This window comes from Budorcas taxicolor, chromosome 18 (genome assembly GCF_023091745.1).
Source record: "Budorcas taxicolor isolate Tak-1 chromosome 18, Takin1.1, whole genome shotgun sequence".
Classification (NCBI taxonomy): domain Eukaryota; kingdom Metazoa; phylum Chordata; class Mammalia; order Artiodactyla; family Bovidae; genus Budorcas; species Budorcas taxicolor.
In genome coordinates, this window is record NC_068927.1 from 52,593,668 (window position 1) to 52,612,984 (window position 19,317).

At 50.8% G+C, this 19,317-nt stretch overlaps 1 protein-coding gene across 1 annotated transcript; it reads right to left on the reverse strand.

The window, feature by feature from the left end:
• Positions 1 to 7,240: 7,240 nt before the first annotated feature.
• On the reverse strand, positions 7,241 to 14,652 carry LOC128063968 (carcinoembryonic antigen-related cell adhesion molecule 8-like). Its single transcript, XM_052656792.1, is given in 8 exon segments — positions 7,241 to 7,306; positions 7,535 to 7,576; positions 7,993 to 8,024; positions 8,320 to 8,372; positions 9,865 to 9,931; positions 11,696 to 11,974; positions 13,284 to 13,640; positions 14,589 to 14,652. Coding segments are annotated over 8 exon segments (960 nt in total).
• Between the last annotated feature and the right edge of the window lie 4,665 nt (positions 14,653 to 19,317).

The window sequence follows — 19,317 nt, forward strand, 5'->3', positions numbered from 1 at the left end:
TCAGTCAGATGATTTGTCTTTATATCTTATGGTCTGTTTTGAAGAAAAGGATTTTAATGTTGAACTTATCAACCTTCCAGTTTTATGGTGATTCTTTTTGTGCTTTGCTTAAGAGATCCTTCTTGGTGATTCCCCAGTGGTCCATTGGTTAGTACTCAGTACTTTCACTGCCAGGACCCAGGTTCAATCCCTGATCACGGAACTAAGATCCTGTAAGACACAGAGTGGGACACCACCTCCCCCCCCCAAAAAAAAAAAACAAAATAAAGGCTGCATGCTTAATATGACAGTACAGCCCTTGACAGTCTGATTCCATTCTTGTTTCAGACTGTCTTCCACAATAAGATACACTGTGTCTTATTAACTATCTCATTATGAAAGAACATTAAAAAAAGAGATTCTTATTTATCCCAGAATCCAAAAAATGCTCTCCTTTATTTCCTCCAAAAAAGTAAGTTTGAATTTTTGCATTTATGTTCTTTATTTAGAATTGATTTTTGTATGTCTTTAAGATATTTGCATTTTTTTCATATAGACAATTAATTGCCCAGCTCCTTTTATTGAATAATTCTTTCTTTCCCCATTTATCTGCAATGGCATCTTGGTTGTATTTCAAAGTTTCATATTTGCGTGAGTCTATTTCTGGAATTCCTATCTTCCCATCGATCAATTTATCTACTTTTGTGCCAACAGTTCACTGTATTTATTTTTATAGCTTTTTAATAAGTCGTTTTACCTGATAAGGCAAGTCATTCCCCCTCCCGACTTGTTCTTCATCTTCAGGAGAACCTTGGTTATTCTTGGACTTTTTGCACTTCCCTGTAAATTTGGACCAACTTGTCAAGTTCCAAGGAATTCTTGTTGGGATTTTGGTTGGAATTTCATTGACTAACTGCTAATTTAGGGGAGAGTCTATATCTTTACGAAGCTGAACCCTTCTATCCATGAACATGGGACATCTCTTTATTTAGGTCTTCCTTAATATTTTTCAGGGAAGCTTAAAATTTTTTGCATTAGGATCTTGCACATCTTTTGTTAATTTATTCCAAAATAATCTATAGTGTTCATTGTTATAAATGATGTCATTTAAAAGTTACATTTTCTATTTGTTTCTAATGTGGAAATGCAATAAATTTTTGTACAGTTTATTGATCTTAAAGATAGACACTTTGCTAGACTATATTATTACTTCTAATAATTTGTTTACAGGGTTTTGGGCAGAGCTTTCTGTGTAGATAAAAAGCATCTGTGGATAATGACAGTCGATCTGTGCTGGTTGGGACATCCCAGTACAGCAGTGACGGCGCTGGGCACTCTTGGGTTGTTCTTGACTTTCAGTGCAATACTGCCATTTTTCTAGAAAACAATGTTGCTGTGTCTTGTTTGCTTGCTTTTTTGAAGGGGACAGATTAAAAAAAATTTTTTTTCCAGCCCTTTTGAGATATGTCTCAGTTGCTCAGTCATGGCCGACTCTTTGCAACCCTATGGACGGTAGCCCGCCAGGCTCCTCTGTCCATGGGATTCACCAGGCAAGAATTCTGGAGTGGGTTGCCATTTCCTCCTCCAGGGGATCTTCCCAGACCAGGGATGGAAGCTGAGTCTCTTGCGTCTCCTGCATTGGAAGGCAGATTCTTTACCACTGAGCCACCAGGGAAACCCCATATAATGGAGATGCGACGCTTATTTAGGTTGCACACTGTGGTGATTTGAAACACAAGTGTATTGCAAAATGGTTGCTACCATAGCATTAGCTAACACGTCTATCTCACCACATAATTACCATTTCTTGTTTGTGGTGAGACCATTTAAAGTCTTCTCTCTTAGCACTTGCAAGTATACGAAATGGTTTTATTAACTATAATCAGCGTGCTGTACGTAAGATTCCTAGAACCTGTTTATTTCACCACTGGAAGTTTGTGCTCTTTGAGCAACATTTCCTCATTTCCCCTACCCCTCAACTCCTGGTAACTGCCATCCTACTTTCTGTTTCTATGCATTGGCTTTTTTTGGTACTCCACATGTAAGTGATATCATATAGCATGGGCCCCCCAAACTCTGAGATCTAATGCCTGATGCTGAGGTGGAGTTGATGTAATAATAGAAATAACATGCACAAAAGATGTAATGTGTTTGAATCATTCTGAAATTATCCCCCAGCCCCCATCTGTGGAAAAATTGTCTTCCATGAAACCAGTCCCTGGTGCTAAAGAAGGTTGGGGCCACTGTCATATAGTATGTATCTTTGCCTGTCTGACTTATTTCTGTTAGCATGCTGCTACTGCTAAGTCACTTCAGTCGTGCCCGACTCTGTGCGACCCCATACACGGCAGCCCACCAGGCTCCCCCGTCCCTGGGATTCTCCAGGCAAGAACACTGGAGTGGGTTGCCATTTCCTTCCCCAATGCATGAAAATGAAAAGTGAAAGTGAAGTCGCTCAGTCGTATCTGACTCTTAGCAACCCCATGGACTGCAGCCTACCAGGCTCCTCCGTCCATAGGATTTTCCAGGCAAGAGTACTGGAGTGGGGTACCATTGCCTTCTCCATAGTCACTTCATGACTATCTGACTCCATGCGACCCCACAGACGGCAGCCCACCAGGCTCCACCGTCCCTGGGATTCTCCAGGCAAGAAGACTGGAGTGGGTTGCCATAATGCCATCAAAGTCCATCAACCTTTTTTTTGAGTTCTTGCAAATGGCAAGCTTGCTTTCTTTTGCAGAGCTGAATGATATTTTACCTTTCTGTCTCACATCCTCTTTCTAACTTTATCCAGTCATCCACCGATGGACACTTAGCTTGTTTCCAAGTCTTGGCTATTGTGAATAATGCTGCAAAAAACACGAGAAGGTAGATGTTGTTAGGTATTCTTAATCAGATTAAGGAGTTTCCCTTGTGTTCCTAGTGCAACAGTTTACAAATATAAGCTGATGGCAGATATTATCAAATTATTTTTCTATATCTGTTGAGATAATCAAGAGTTTTCCCTTTGATATTAATATGGCACACAATGTAGATTTTTTAAAACTTTAAAAAACTGATGTATTACATGCAAAGACATGTACAAGTGATAAGTGTATTGCTTAATAACTTCTAAAAAATTCGACACACCCATGTATCTAGCAGTTAGATCAGGAAACAAAACATTGCTTGCACCCTAGAAGCTCCTGAGCACTTCCATTTACAGATTTATAATGCTAAATAACCTCTACTTTTCTGGGGCCAACAAAACTTAGTCATGGTGTGTCATCTGTTTTCACATACTGCTGGATTTGGTTTGCTAAAACCTTGTTTAGGATTTTTGCCTCTCTGTTCATAAGTGTGACTGGCCTGACATTCTCCTTTTGGTTCTGGTTTTAATCTCAGAATGAGTTGGGAACTGTATCTTTTTCTATTCTGTGGAAGAATTTGACGTGTGAACAGAGTCCCAGAGCCTTTGGGGGCACTAATAAAAAGATGTAACTTTTGTACCATTGAAATTCCAGAAGCAGAGGAGAAGAAAACAGGGACTGAAAAAATGAAACAATAATGGCTCACGAAGCTGAGTGAACTCAAAGCAGGACCAGTCTAAACAAATTCACACTCCGATACATGGTTAACTCGTGAGAACTGACGCCAAAGGAAAACTGTCTTTACAGCCTAGAGGGGTGGGTTGGGGAGGGAGGCGAGAGGGAAGATCAGAGGGAGGGGACATAGGGATACCTATGGCTGATTCATGGCAGAAACCAATACAATACAGTAAAGCAATCATCCTTCAATTTAAAAAAATCCAGAGAAACAACCCATTTCCTATTCAGGATTTTTTTTTTCTTGGCCACGAGGCATGGAGGATCTTAGTTCCCTGACCAGGGATTGAAACCCTGCCCCTTGCAGTGGAAACTCAGACTCTTAGCCACTGGACCACCAGGGAAATCCCAGAAACTCTAATTTAAATGACAGTAGATTTTGTACCTGAAAATATGGAAGGAAGTGGCGTATTTTTCAAGTGCTGAAAGGAAAGAACTGTCAACTAAGAATTCTACATCTGGCAAATTTATCCTTTGGGAATGAAAGGAGAATCAGGAAATTCTCTGATGAAGGAAAACTATGAGGATTTGCTGCTAACTGACCTTTCAAAGACTGGCCAAAGAGAAGAATGTCCAGTTCATCCTCTTTCATTGCTTAGGCTTGTTATCATATCTAAACTCTAACCAAATGTAAAATAAAATAAAAATAATAAATAAAAATAAAATAAATCCAACAGAGTATGTTCTCTGACAATAATACAGTCACGGTAGAAATCAGAGATAGAAAGACAACACGAAAATCTCTGAAATATATAGAAAATAAACAACATATTTCTGAATAATCTATGGCCACAGATGAAACCTCAAAGGAAATTAAAAAAAAAGAATTGAGTTAAATACTGAATTAAAAAACCTCCAACCATTTGTAGAATGCAGCTTATGTAATGCTGAGAAGGGTACTTATGCAACAAAATGCTTATATTAGCAAACAGGAAACACCACCTAAATTAATAATCTAAGATTCTATGACAAGAAACTAGAAAAATGACAGCAAAAAGAATCCAACTCAAAGCAGAAGAATTAATAAAAATAAGAGCACCCGTGATCCTTACACTAGGTTCTGTGAATGGATGGCTTGGACCAGAGCCACTGGGAAGGGCAGGGCTGAGTCTGGAGGGTCAGATTTAGTTTTGTGAGTGTGAGGTGGATGGGAACAAGGAGATGGGATGACTGTGAGGGTCCCAGTCTTCTCTCTTCATCTGAGGGTTGTGGCAGATAGAACAGTTCTTTGGTGTTCTGCCCTGGAAAATATGTCTTCATGCTCCACTGTTTCCTCAGGAAAAATGTTTGCTCTGCTGGGAAGGACACCCGGCACAGGGCTCTCAGCCTGGAGGAGCTGGGAAAGTAGCCTAGAGCTCTGCTCAGCCTGCTGTCTGGGGAGCTCAGCTGGGAACAGAAGGCTGTGCTCAGGTGGTGCTCCAGGCTGGGTGATGGATGGGTGTGTTTCCAAGGTCAGGCACCAAGGTTCAGAAGTTAATCATGAAATATTCCCTTAATATTGTAGGCAAGACAGTTGCCTGACTCTCAGGGGTGGGAAGATTCCCTGAGATGCCAGAGTCAAGTTCTCAGCCTCCTCAGGGCCATACTGTGGGTGCAGGGGTCAGCAGCATTGTGGCAAGTTGTAAAAGATGTGCCAATAAGTACTGTCCAGACATGCGCAAAATGTTCACAACTTATAAACTGGAGCAAAGCAGGCTATCCCTTAACTGTTCTGCCTCGTTGCATCTTTCTCATAGAAAGAATAGAAATGGGCTGGATTTCTGGTCGTTCCTTTTCATTGGGTCCTTTCTGTGCAGCCCCTGGGATGACCACAGTGAAGTCCCTGTCCATGGTGCTGACCATCACTGGCTACCCAAAGGAGCTGCATCTACTTTCTTTACATTCTTAACACAGCGTTCTAACAAGAAAGAGGTGGAGAGGGCTTCAGGGAGTGTTGACTGGCTTCTGTTCCATGGCTAAAGGACAGTGAGGGTGCTGTGCACATCAAATCAGGAACTAACCCCACAGTCAGGAAGATCAATTCCAGATTGCCCACGAGTAGTGGTTTTGTAGATCAGTTGGTAAAGAATCTCCCTGCAATGCAGGAGACCCAGGTTTGATTCCTGGGTTGGGAAGACCCCCTGGAGAAGGAAATGGCAACCTGTTCTAGTATTCTTGCCTGGAGAATCCCATGAACAGAGAAGCCTGGTAGGTTCCCAGTCCACCGGGTCGCAAGAGTCAGACACAACTTATTGACTAAACCACGATGAGGAGTTTGCAGTGAGAGATGATGACCACAACCTTGAGAGATGTGATAGAGAGAACAATGGCCCCTCAAAGTTGACACATATTTTTAAAAATTTTATTTATTTGGCTGCATTGAGTCTTAGTTGCAACATGCAGGATCTTTTGTTGCAGTGCACAGACTCTCTAGTTGTGGTGTGTGGGCTCAGTAGTTGAGGCATGCAGGCTTAGGTGGCTTAAGTGGGATCTTAAGTTTCCCAACCAGGGATTGAACCCATGTCCTTTGCATTGCAAGGCAGATTCTAAATCAACTGGACCACCAGGGAAGTCCCTGTCCACATCTTAATACCCAGAATCTTTGCAGATGTCCCAAGATAAAGGGAATTTATAAATTAAGGATCATGTGATTAGGAGATTATGGTGAGTTATCTGATTGGGCCCAACATAATCACAAGGGTGGTCTTTATAAAGAAAAAGGAAGGCAGGAGAGGCAGAGCCAGAGAAAGACATGTGATGATGGGAGCAGAGCATGACTTTAAGATACTCCACTGCTGACTTTTGAAGATGGAGGAAGGGGCCACAAGCCAAGGAAAACAGGTAGCCTTTCACAGCTTGGAAAGGCAAGGAAACAAACTCTCTCCTAGACTATCCAGAAAGAACAGAGCTGTGTTGACATCTTGATTTGTGTTGTTTTATACCACAGGTTTGTGATAAGTTGCTACAGCAGCAATAGGAAACAACAAGAGGTGTCACCTTCTCTAACCCAACATTGTGTGCATACGAGATAAGGAGTATCTTAGAGCCAAATCAGGATGTGAAACTTAGCAGGTTTTGTAACTGTCTCTTATCTCATAACAAACAACACTCAGGCAATGGCCAGACATCCTCCCGAACTCTGGGCTCTGTGCCTTAGTGCACAGACCACTTTTGTTTGGGTGAATGTGGGCAAACTGACCCATGTGACCTTACATGGGAAGATCACCCTCCCCAGGTGACCTCAGTTCTTCAGGTGTGTGGAGGGGGCTGCAGATGAGGCCCAGGTGGGAGGAGGCCCGTGGGCCACATCAAGGAGGAGACAGTTTGTCCCACTGCTGTGGAACCTGGGTGAGTTTAGGTGGGAGGAGCCCACGTGCACAAAAAGAGCAAACGAGAGGAAAGTCCTCTTTATTCAGACCTCTCAGGTGGTCCACAGTGGGTCACAGGCCCAGCCACTTTCCTTGGAAGCCCTCAGTTCCTTGGGGAATGGAAGTCCTTGTCTTCATCCATCCAGGGCTCAGGGCAGCCTTGTCAGGGCCTCCAGAAGGCCAGGAGGGACACTAAGGCTGAGCCCTGGCCCCCCAGTATCTTCAGGGGTCACAGCTGTTTCTCTGCTTCGGGTGTCTGACCGCACTCAGACTCTGGGGTCTCAGGTGGGCTCTTCTCCACACCCCTTAAGGGGAAGTTCCTGGAGCAAACTAAGAAACCACATCTACTTTGGGGTTGATCTGGCAGTAGATATCTGTGTTGGGATAGAGTAATTCCTGTAGAGAAAGAAGAGGCCTTTGAGCCCCTATAAACTTCTCAGAACAGGTCCCAGGATCTCCCTGGCCCAGGGTCCACAGGGCTGCTTCGTGGGGGGCCCGGCTGTGCTGGAGGCTTTCTGGGTCCAGATACATCACTCCTCTTCATCCATTTTCCCATTTTTGCTGCTGTTTCCTGGAAAGTACCCTTAAAAGTGCAGGATCAGACCATTCATCCCCAACACTCACCTCATAGATGGGAACAGCTGGCTTGGGGCTGGGTAGGGAGGCCTGGGTAGGGGAGAAAGTGGGTGTCAGGGGGACAGGGAAGAGAGTCATTTCTCCTCAGAAGTGACCAGCCCTGCCTCCCAAGCAGCCACCTCCAAGCCTAAAGCCCTCACTTCAGTCCCCATCTGGCTGCATGCTCCACCCTCGATAGCCTGAGACCCCTGTCTGAAGCTCCCAGTGCCCACTCTATTCCTGGCTGGACTCCAGGGTTAACTGTGAAGGGACCAGGCAGGCTCAGGGCAGGGCGTGGGGGTGTCCTGCCCCTGAAGTGAGTCCCAGTCCTGACCAGGATGGGGTTCATGTTGCTGGCTACCCTGGAGTGAAGGGTGTCTGTACTGTGAAATGTTGGACAGTCTCACTGCCCTGAGTCTGCACAGCTGGGACCCCAGGGAGAAGAGACAAGGAAAGAATGTGCTTACCGGGGAGACAGAGATGCCAGAGGGACCATGTCCTAGGAGCAGAGACAGCAGTTAGCACCAGGGGTGTGAGGAAGCTTAGCCCACCCTCCAGGAGAGGCTGGGGGTCCTCAGCTTCCAGAGAACCATGGGAGAAGGGGCATCATCAGGGAGAGACCTTCTGGGCATTTAGGGTTCAGTGAGGTGACCCGTGACTCAGAACTCGCACGTCTAGCAGACCAGTCAGTGCGGATCCCCTGTGGTGAAGCCCCAGCGGGCGGCTGGCTGGAGCAGATGCTGGAGGATAGGACCAGGGTGTCCCAGCTGCGCCCAGGCTGAGAAGATACTCACCCAGGGTGGTTGCTGGACGCCGGTGCTCTCTGAGGTCATTCTGGCCACTGGCCCTAGAAAAGGTCAAGATTATTTTTGAGGGTTGCAGGAGGCAGGAGGAGGTCACAGCTTTGGTGTCAAAACAGGGAACAAGGAGGGTTCCCTTTTCTAAACAGGGAGTGCGTACATGTGCGGTCAGATGCACAGTCGCGTCCAGCTCTTTGGGATCTCGTGGACTGTGGCCCTCCAGGCTTCTCTGTCCATGGGGTTCTCCAGGCAAGAATACTGGAGTGGGTTGCCATTTCCTTCTCCAGGGGAATCTTCCTGACTCAGGGATCAAACCTGCGTCTTCTTCGTCTCCTGCATTGCAGGTGGACTCGTTACTACAGAGCCACCAGGGAAGCCCAATCAGGGAATGGAGAGACCTCCATTCTCCACCAATGCTGTTTAGGGGGAGAGGGCCCAGCAGAGAGGAGCTAGGGAAAGTCCTTAAGAAGCCACATCCATCCTGGGCTGAGAGGAAGGACGTGCAGGTCAGTGGCAGTCCGGGAGAAAGTGACTTGGGAAGGGACAAAGGACCCAGTAAAGGAATCAGCCCAAAGGCTTTGAGCAGAAGGGTCAGGTCCTCAGAGGAGAGCAGGGCCAGAACACACGGAGGATGCCTGGAGAGCCGGTGCATCTTGGGTCCCGTGACTGGGGGCTCTGCGGTGGCCAGCCCAGCCCCTCAGGCTGAGAGATGCTGAAATTAGACAATGGCCTCTTTCTCTACCTTCATCTGCCTGGAAAGAGGCGTAAAGCTCATCTCCCGACCTGCTGTCCTGGCCGGGTCCACGTTCTCCCATCTCACACATCGCGGGCTGTGGTTAACGCATCTGCCTCCTGGGAGACTCTGACCCGACCTGGCCTGTCCAGGTGGCTTCAGTCTCTTTGGCCACGATGACGCTCAGGTTCTGAGGCTGTCAACCTCTCCTTTCAGGGTGACTGGATTTAAATAAACTGCAGGATATACTGCTTACAGAGCATTTACCGCCTGCCAGCACGGCTGCAGGTCTGCTCCGGGAACTAGGACAGCAGTGGGCTGTTCTTGTCGTTCAGTCGCGTCCGACGCTTTGTGACCCCATGGGCTGTAGCCCGCCAGGCTCCTCTGCCCGTGGGATTTCCCAGGCAAGAATACTGGAGGGGGTGCCCATTTCCTTCTCCAGGGGATCTTCCCGACCCAGGGATTAAACCCACATCTTCTGCATAGCAGGCCGATTCTTTACCACTGAGCCAGCGGGGAAACCCTGGACAACAGCAGTGGGGAGTGTCTAATTTACTGATGCAGAAGGTGTTGGGAAGCTACCCCAGGTCAGCATCTGGTGAAGGAGGGGCCGATGGATGAGAGGGAATGCCCTTGGGGGACGTGGAGAGGCTGTGGAGAGCCAGGCCCAGAATCCAAGGGTAGGGTGTCTCTCTTCCTGGCTTGGCATCAGCCTGGGGGACAGGATTAGCATCGGGCATTGCCATTTGTACCTTCTAGTCATCTTGAGGAAAACAAAGCACCCCAGAATGGTCACCAGTGCCAACCTAACCAGGATCCCAATCATGATGATGATAACGATCTCCCTATTGAGGGCTGGGCTGTTTTCTTGGCCTGAAAGGAGAAGATAGAGGGGGAGATGAAGGCCTGAGTTCACCTGACCAGGAAAATCACAAGAGGTCTCACAGGGGAGAGGGCCTGTTAGGGAGGAAGGGGATGCTTTGAGGCCTGTGTGGCTGTGTGTTTGGTCATCACAGTATCTTCTCAACCCTCCTGCTGCAGGTGGTTGCATCTCTCTCTCTATTTTAATCACGTTTGAAACCTCGGACTTTCTCTAACTCGACATTCTCTCACTGTAGCCAGCTCCGTGTCCTATTCGTGTTCCTGTTAAGGACTCGTTCCTCTTACATTATGCACCCCCGCCCTTGTTTTTCCTTCCCACCCCTATTGTCAGTCTTAGAGGGAAGGTCTGCTCAACTCCTGCCCAGTAATAATAATATTAGCCAACTGTTTCCAGCTCATTCTGTGTGGCTGGCACTGTGGGAAAATCCTTTACGTCCATCTGTTCGGATCCTTCCCTCCCCATGACGGAGGGGGTGTCATCCTTGCTGTGTGTACATACATCTGAGACCCATGGTGCTTAAATAAATCAACGGAGTTCACAGAACTTCCCTGCTGGCTCAGATAGTAAAGAATCTGCCTGCAATTCAGGAGACCCGGCTTTGATCCCTGGGTTGGGGAAGATCCCCGGAGAAGAGAATGGCAATTCATTTCAGTATTCTTGCCTGGAAAATTCCATAGACAGAGGAGGCTGGTGGGCTACAGTCCACGGGGTTGCAAAGAGTCGGACACCACTGAGCGACTGAGTACGTAGCATATCTCATCTGGCGAGAGGTTAACACCCATTTCTTCCGTTCAACAACAACAAGCACTTGGCCCTGGGGGCCCCTCTTTGTCTCTTATCTCCCCCTACATGAGGCTGTCAGGAGCTCAGAGAATGCTCTCCCCGCGTTCCAGGCTGGACCCCAGGTCTGCCAGGAGAAGCCAGGCAGCAGGAGGAAGCAGGGTCTGCTGAGATGCAGCGGGAGGGCTCAGGGGCCGACTTGGGATTTGCTTGCAACTTCTGCAAAGTTGGGAGGTAACCTCTTTCAGGTTTGTTTCTGAAAACCTACAGGCTCTACCACAAAGCTTGGTACTGATGGGCCAGGGGCCACTTACCAGAGACTGTCATAGCCTTGACTGTGGTTTTACTGGGACCAGTGATGAAGTTATGGACAAGGCAGTTCCAGGGTCTACTCTTATCTGCAGTGATATCGGGGATAAAGAGCTCCTGTATGGATTGTGGGGGCCTCCCGGTGATAAGCCAGGGACACGGTGTGGCTGGGGTTAGAGGCTGTGTGGTGGGAGAGGTTGAGGTTTGCCTCTGGATAGTAACAGGAGCCTGACGGGAAGTGGTGGGGGTGTCCGGGCCACCTGAAGCAAAGAGCATAAAGCCACACGTGATGCAATCAGAGGGAAGGGAAATTCCTGGTCTGTATTAGGGCCCCAGCGTCCTTCTGCCTGGATCACAGCCTTGTTGTAGAAAGTCGCAACCATTACCTCTCATGTTCACTCATCCTGAGTCTGAGATATTAACCTGTTTCTTCCGTCACAGGCTGGTAACCCTGAGCCTCTCAAGACACAGCAGCCCATCCCCTCCTAGTCTTGGTTCAAGGTGGGCCTGCCTGGGCTTGCCTGGGATAGGAAGTCATGGCCAGCCTGGGTGTCCAAAGGTGAGGGTCCATGTACTTGGACCTGAGAGGGATGGGTATGGCCTGGCCTCCGGCACTGCAGATTCAGCCAGGAGGCCTGGACCATGTAGGAACAGAGGTTACTCACAGAGGCCATTCTGGGTGGATGGGTCATCATGGGTGACATTCTCTGGATCCCCAGCTTCACGCACATAGGGTCCTGTGTCATGCCTTGTCACATTGAACACAGTGAGAGTCCTGTTTCCCTTGCACAGTTCCAGCTCCATGCTGTTAGGGAGGCTCTGATTGTTGACTGAACACTTGTAGAAGACGTCCCAAGTCTCAAATCTACACGTTAACACCACAGTGTCCTCGTGCTGCCCGGGGTTGGAGTTGTTGCTGGTGATGACGGGTGTAGGCAACAGCGCTGTGCAGATAACAGAGAGAACATTGCCCCTTTTCTACCTTTGGCTTCTCTACAAGCATCTTCAATCAGAATTGGCGTCTCTCACCTCTCAGCCGGACTGAGCCCTTCAATAAGGCAGGTCTGTGCATCGAAGACGAATGCATGGGGACCTGAGCCCAGAGAGCGTGAGGCCACGTGCTCTATGTCTGGGAGAAGCACAGGCTTCCTCAGGGGTCGATTGTGCAGCAGCGTTTAGTGGTGGACAGACCTGGGTGGGATTCAGAGACCACCTGGCGTCTGTCCTGGTTTTTATCAACCAGCCTCGGGAGAGAGCTCCCTGGGCGGCACCCTGGGGTCGAGGAGCTGCCAGGAGTGTCTTCCTTCCTCTGTTCCTCTCTGGGGGTGCTGAGATTTCTCTGGCGTCTCCAAGTCCCCCAGGGCATTTGGTTGATTCCTGGGGACCTTGTACCTGTGTGCTCCCCATGCCGAGTCTCAGGAGTAGGACCAGGCTGTGCCCCTGCACCGATGTGGCTCTCAGGGCTGAGCCCTGGCTGGTGACCAGCTTGGGAGCCTAGGGATTTGGCACAGGCTTCCCAGTGTCACTGGAGGCAGGAGCCCTGGGACAGGGTCTGGGAGGGGCTTCCTGGGGCTGAGCTTCTCTGTGAGGATCCCTGGGGCCCTCAGGCCAGGGTCTTCCCTGAGTCCTGCACGGTCTTCCTCAGGGTCCTGGTCACGGGGAGGGGCCAGGGGGCTGGACTGAGAGTGCTGTCCCTCTGCTGAGTCCCTCCATCAGCCCGTCCTTCTCTCTACAGTGTCTGCAGGGCCTGGCTTCCTGGAAGCATTTCTGACCCTTTGGAGTTTGTTTCCACAGCGTGTGTCCTGCACTGAATGTTCAAACCCCAACACGGGACATAATGCAGAGGGGGATGGGGGCAACTTCCGGGGTTGTCAGTCCTGCGAGGGTGAACAGAATTCATCCCGACCCATAGCTCAGTTGGTAAAGAGTCCGCCTGCAATGCAGGAGACCCTGGTTCAATTCCTGGATCAGAAAGATCTGCTGGAGAAGGGATGAGCTACCCACTCCAGTATTCTTGGGCTTCCCTGGTGGTTCAGCTGGTAAAGAATCTGCCTACAGTGTGGGAGACCTGGGTTTGATTCCTGGGTTGGGAAGATCTACTGGAGAAGTGAAAGGCTACCCACTCCAGTACTCTGGCCTGGAGAATTCCATGGACTGTGTAGTCCATGGGGTCACAAAGAGCTGGACACGACTGAGCAACTTTCACTTTCACTTTCCCACCCAATACGCCCAGGTCAGAGAGGAAGCACTCACTGTATATGCAGAGATGTCCAGTTAGTCTTTCTGTCTATAAATCCTTCTTTGTAACGAGCAGGGTGTAGGATCCTGTGTCTTTCTGGGCGACGTTCTGGATCAGCAGGGTTCCGTTGGGGTAAAGTGTCTCCCGTCTGCTGTACACAGGCCCATTGGTAGTTGCATTAGTGTCTACCCTATATGATGCAATTAGCTGGGTGTTGTCTACACTCTCTCCTCTGTACCAGGCATAACCTAGAGGATTCTCTGACATGTTGTGGGCAAGTAGAACATTCAACCCTTCTGCAGCAAGGGGGGGCACCGTTTCAACAGCGAGCTGGGCAGTGGTGGGTGGGGTCCAGAAAGTTGAGAGTGAGACTAAGAGGGAAGAGAGAGAAACCAGTTAATTTCTGACCTGTGTGGGGGATGGGAAAATGGTGCCCTGGGTCCTGAGCAGGTCTCTTCATCCCTCAGCCTTGGTGTGTGTGTGCATGTGTGTGCATGTGTGTGTGCGTATGTGTATGGTGTGTGCATATGTGTATGGTATCTGGGTATATGTATGTGTGTATGTCCTACTGGTTCAAGGTCAGCAGCATGACCCCCGTCACTTCAGCCCCTCTGGGCTCAGTATTTCCTCTGCTTCCCCAGCTGTCCCTGGCTCACCCCCTCGCTGCCCTCACACGCCTGCTCACACTCAGGGCCTCTTGGGAAATGCCTCTCCCCTCGACCAGCTGCTGTAAAGACCCTCCGTGCTCACTGCTGACCCTTCCCCGCTCGGGTTCCTGCGTGACGCCTGGAGCACCCGCCAGCACACTCTCCATCTCTCTGCTTGTGTGTCTTCCTCCCCACAGAGCGCGGGCTCCGTGAGGGCAGGGGCGTGTCTGATCCTGCTTGAAACCCAGGGCCTGGACCAGGCTCCAGACATTAGTACCTGGGGATGAAGGAAGGAGAGTTCCCAGCAATTCCACAGCCTGGTGTTTATTTGTCAGTTTCTAAGGGTGCCGGGTAAGGACAGTGTTTACTGTCCTGGTTATGTCTTTATCTGTAGTGACACAATAAATTGTTATTATCGTCATCAGTTGTCAACAAACTGCTCAATGAAGAATAACTGATAAAAGCTACAGCTGTTGAGTCCTCCCGCCCCTCGCCAGTTCTAGCTCATGCAGAGTCCCCTGTGGCTGAGCCCCTCCCTCCCCGGTCCGCTCCCCTCTGCCCTCAGTCTGAACAGAAGCCCCCGTCCCCTCTCAGAGCCCCATCTCCCCCAGGGACCAGCCAGGCTCTCGTTCTCCAGTCTCCACCCCTTCCCTGAACACTGTCCCCTCTCACCTGCCAGCAGGAACCTGTTCCAGGGGACATGCCACCTGCTTGCAGGGCCTGACGGGGGCTCCATGGTGCCTGCGTCTGCTGTGTCCCTCTCTCTGTGAGGAGAACTTCTGCTCCAGAAACGCTCACAAGCCCTGCGTCCTTGCATGAACTCTGCTGTCCTTCCCCCTGTGTGCTGGGTTTCCTCTGGGGGCAGGAGCACTTCGCTGGGTCACGTGGCCCAGGGGTGGGGTCTCTGCCTAGGCCCCGCCCCCTGTCTCCCCTCTCCTCCTTCCCTCCCTAGTGGCCCCCCTCCCCCTTCCCCCTCTGTCTGTATTTCTATTCCCTGAACTTTGCTGAGTCCTCTGCCTTCTAGAGCAGTGATTCTCCACCTACACACACACACACACACACACACACACACACACCACTACACACACCTACACACAACACCCCCTGACACACACCCCTACTCACACATACCTACATCTCAGCTACACACAGACACCTAGATACACACACATCTACACACACACACACACACACACACACCACTACACACACCTACACACAACACCCCCTGACACACACCCCTACTCACACATACCTACATCTCAGCTACACACAGACATCTAGATACACACACATCTACACACACACACACACACACCCTTGCCTGGAAAAGCACAACCTTGGAGTGTCCGGGTCCGGGGTCCCCACTGCTCTGGATCAGATGCACACTCAGCCTCCCCGACAGCCCTCCCTCATCCCCTTCTGGCTTTTCCCTTCAGAGGAGGAGTCTGCGGGTGAGGGGTGCATCAGGAATGCTAGTCACAGGGACGTCCTCCCCACGGTGCATGGGAATCACCTGTGGAGCTTCATGAAGACTGCGAACCCCCAGGTGACACCTTAGAAATGCTGTTTCAGCAGCTGCCAGGTCACACGCTTGCCCAGCCTGGCTGAGACCCCAGAACAGCAGTTAGGCTGCCCCACCCACCCCAGTGTTGGCCCCTGCTGTGCTTTGGTCTGGGGTCTCTCCGCACAGTCACAGATCCAGGGGTTTCCAAATTTTGGTGGTAATTGTTCCTGTGACACAGAAACCCAGCTCGATGCCCAGGGTCTTCCTGTTGTTCTCAAATATCTGGGAAGATTGCAGATATTTGACCTGCCTGAAGGTCACACTGACTCTGGAGGAGAGAAAGGGGTCACGTGAGTGATGACTTGAGAGGGAACCTGGTCTCTACCTTAGCTTGTCACCAGCCTGGCGTCTGTTTTCAGGGACTGCTGCTGTTGCTGCTGCTAAGACACTTCAGTCGTGTCTGACTCTGTGCGACCCCATAGACAGCAGCCCAGCAGGATCCTCCCTCCCTGGGACTCTCCAGGCAAGAGTACTGGAGTGGGTTGCCCTTTCCTTCTCCAATGCATGCATGTGTGCTAATTCTCTTCAGTTGTGTCCGACTCTGTGCGACCCTATGGGCAGCAGCCCACCAGGCTCCTCCGCCCACAGGAATCTCCAGGCAAGAATACTAAAGTGGGTTGCCATTGCCTTCTCCAGGAACAGAGACCCAGAACCGGGTGTCAGGAGGAGCTGCAGTTGGCAGGTGAGAAGGGAAAGGTTTCCTGTGTGTCCTGGGAAGAGAGGAACCTGGTGCTGAGGGTGGGCTGACTGTGGGCTCCCTGGTCCTGGGGTCAAGTTCTGGGAGACTCTCCCTCTGTGTGTCTGTTGCCTGAGCCTTGGTTCGGAAACTGTCCAGGTGCTCCTTGCCATTCCAGGGCCTCCTCTGTCAGCCTGGCTGATCTTTGTGAGGTCGCTGTGATCTTTCCCATGGGTGGTTGCAGGCAGGGATGGGAGCTGGCATGGGTACCCATAGGCCCCTAGAAGGCTGGGCAGGGTAGTGTGGGCACCCAGGAAGGGCTCTGAGGGTCTGTTAGAGGAGGGGTCCCCTGGGGTCTAACGCTTAATGACCTGAGGTGAAGCTGATGTAATAATAGGTATAAGTGCACAGTAATTGTAATGCACTTGAATTATCCCAAAATCATCTCCACCACTCCGCAATTGTCTTCCATGAGACCGGTCCCTGGTGCCCTTAAGGTTGGAGACCTCTGTTTAGAAGGAGGGATGGAAATCAGTCTGCTTTTCCACTTCCTTAGGCAAAACAAAGTTCACCTGTTAATTTGCTGTTAATTTTCTGTTTGGCCCAATGTTGCCCCCTGCAGGTCATGAGCAGATCTAGGGACAGTATAATGGGCTGCACAGGGGTGCAAAGGCCAAAGGGTGTGAGCTGGCTCTGCGCCCTGGGCAGAGGTGGACGCTGACCTCCAGACTAGAGGCTATCAGCCGGAGTTCAGGTCACTGTGGGTCCCCAGGCTTCCCGACCTCATCCCAGTGCAGGGTGAGCCCAGGGAGACGATGGGCATTGTTCAGTGGCAGGAGAACCATCCATCCAGGTGGACGTGTGCTCAGGAGGAGCTCTCAGTCCCTGAGGCTTCAAAGGAAGGGCTGGCGGGGGGTCTCTGGGGCTTTGGGGAGAGGGTGGCGGCCTGTGGGCTGGACCCCAGAAGGCCCTGTCCTTCTCCGCCTCACGGCACTGGGCCTGCACCCTAGTTCTCTGTGTCCCCATCAGTGGTCGGCTCTCAGCCTCCCCACAGTGCCAGGACCTGGGGCAGCTCCACCTGGAGACGCTGTCAGGGGAGGGGAGACCCCCATGGGACCCCAGTCCCCCTGAGATGGAGCAACTGCGGCAGCTGGTTCCTCTGTTCCGGAAGTTCCCCTCCTTTCCCAGGAAGCCTTAGGGGGAGGGGCTGAAATGTCTCCAGGGACCAGACCCACATGTCCCCACAGATGAGGGACCTTGGGATGAGGAGCTGCTCCCCAATTCCTGAGTTCAGCTGGGGCTCCCCCCTCCCCTGTAGCGACTCCCTTGGGATGGAGGATCGGGAGTCTGAGCCAGCTCAGGTCTCTGAGAGCAGGGGAAGGACTCAAGCTGCCAGCCTAGGCCCTCCAGGGAGACTACAAGACTCTCCTGAGTAGAGACAGGAGGGGGTGTGATTATCTGGGAATGAGCAGAGGTCTGACCCGTCAGGGTTAAGAGGCCCCTGTCCTCACTCCTGACTCCATGAGGAATAACGTCCCGCCCTGGAGCAGCTGTGGGCTCTTGCAAGTCTCCTCCCAGTCTGAAGCCAGGGCCCCTGTGTCCACAAGGAATATTCTCTGACCCCTCGGTGTCACACTGTGTGGGGGGTGTGAGTTCTGGCTTCTGTTATGTAGATTCCCTTATCTATTTCAGTTCAGTTCAGTTCAGTTGCTCAGTCCTGTCCGACTCTTTGCGACCCCATGAATCACAGCACGCCAGGCCTCCCTGTCCATCAGCATCTCCCGGAGTTCACTCAGACTCACGTCCATCGAGTCCGTGATGCCATCCAGCCATCTCATCCTCGGTCGTCCCCTTCTTCTCCTGCCCCCAATCCCTCCCAGCATCAGAGTCTTTTCCAATGAGTCAACTCTTCACATCAGGTGGCCAAAGTACTGGAGTTTCAGCTTTAGCATCATTCCTTCCAAAGAAATCCCAGGGCTGATCTCCTTCAGAATGGACTGGTTGGACCTCCTTGCAGTCCAGGGGACTCTCAAGAGTCTTCTCCAACACCACAGTTCAAAAGCATCAATTCTTCAGCGCTCAGCCTTCTTCACAGTCCAACTCTCACATCCATACATGACCACAGGAAAAACCATAGCCTTGACTAGACGGACCTTAGTCGGCAAAGTAAAGAGTATTTATTGAGCATGTGTGACATGTCAGCCCTGGGTTGTGTCCTGGTCTCCAGAGAATAGGGTAGACTTGGACTCCGGGCTCACACACCTGACCTTGTGACAGGGAGAAGGACACTCAGAGAAAATCCTGGAAATAAGGAGCTGATTATCATGGAGGGATGGCCTGAAAGGGAAGGGTCTGGTGCATCCGGAGTCTGTCACGGAATCTCAGCTGGACTGGGTGTCATGGAAGGCACCCCTGAGAAAGTGATCCTTTGACTGAGATGTGAAGGGTGAGCAGACCCTCAGCAGAGAGGGACAGGGGGCTCAGAGGGCAGAGCTACCTGAGGGGAGTCTGGCCTTCAGGTGGGCCTGGCTGGGAGAAGCGGCTGACAGAGACCAGTGTGGGGAACTGGGAGAGTGGGGAGGACTGTGGACGGAGTCGGTTGGTGAGGGTCAGAGGCTGCTGGGTGGTGGGAGCTGCTCAGTGGGAAGGAGGTGGGCAGCCCTGTGGAGGCTCCAGACTGTGGAGGAGCTCTGCCGCCCTCTGGTGGCCATGGAGGGGAGTGTCGAAGGGAAAGTACTCCAGGAGGTTTTCTCCTAAGACAACTCAAGCATAAGTCAAGAGTTTACATATGATTTTACGAATCCCAGGGACAGAGGATTCTGGCAGGTACAGACATGAGGTCGCGAAGGATCGTATATGACCTAGCGACTCACCCTTTCCAACTGCATATCATTCATGCTGAATCGTGTCCCACTCTGCATTTCCAATGCCTCTCATCCAAGATCTCCTCTTATACACCCCGCTCCAAGATTTCATCCGGTTGAGATCTGTGTTGACACCAGGCCTGTTTCTCTCTGTCGAAGAAGATCCAGATGCAACATTCTCAGTCCTTGGGCAGGACTGGAGCATCTGTAAGTAGGAGGAGGGTGCGGAACGTCCGTGTGTCCTGCCTGTGCCGGAGGGTCCACGTGGACAGGAAAAGGCTGCATTTCTGTTCC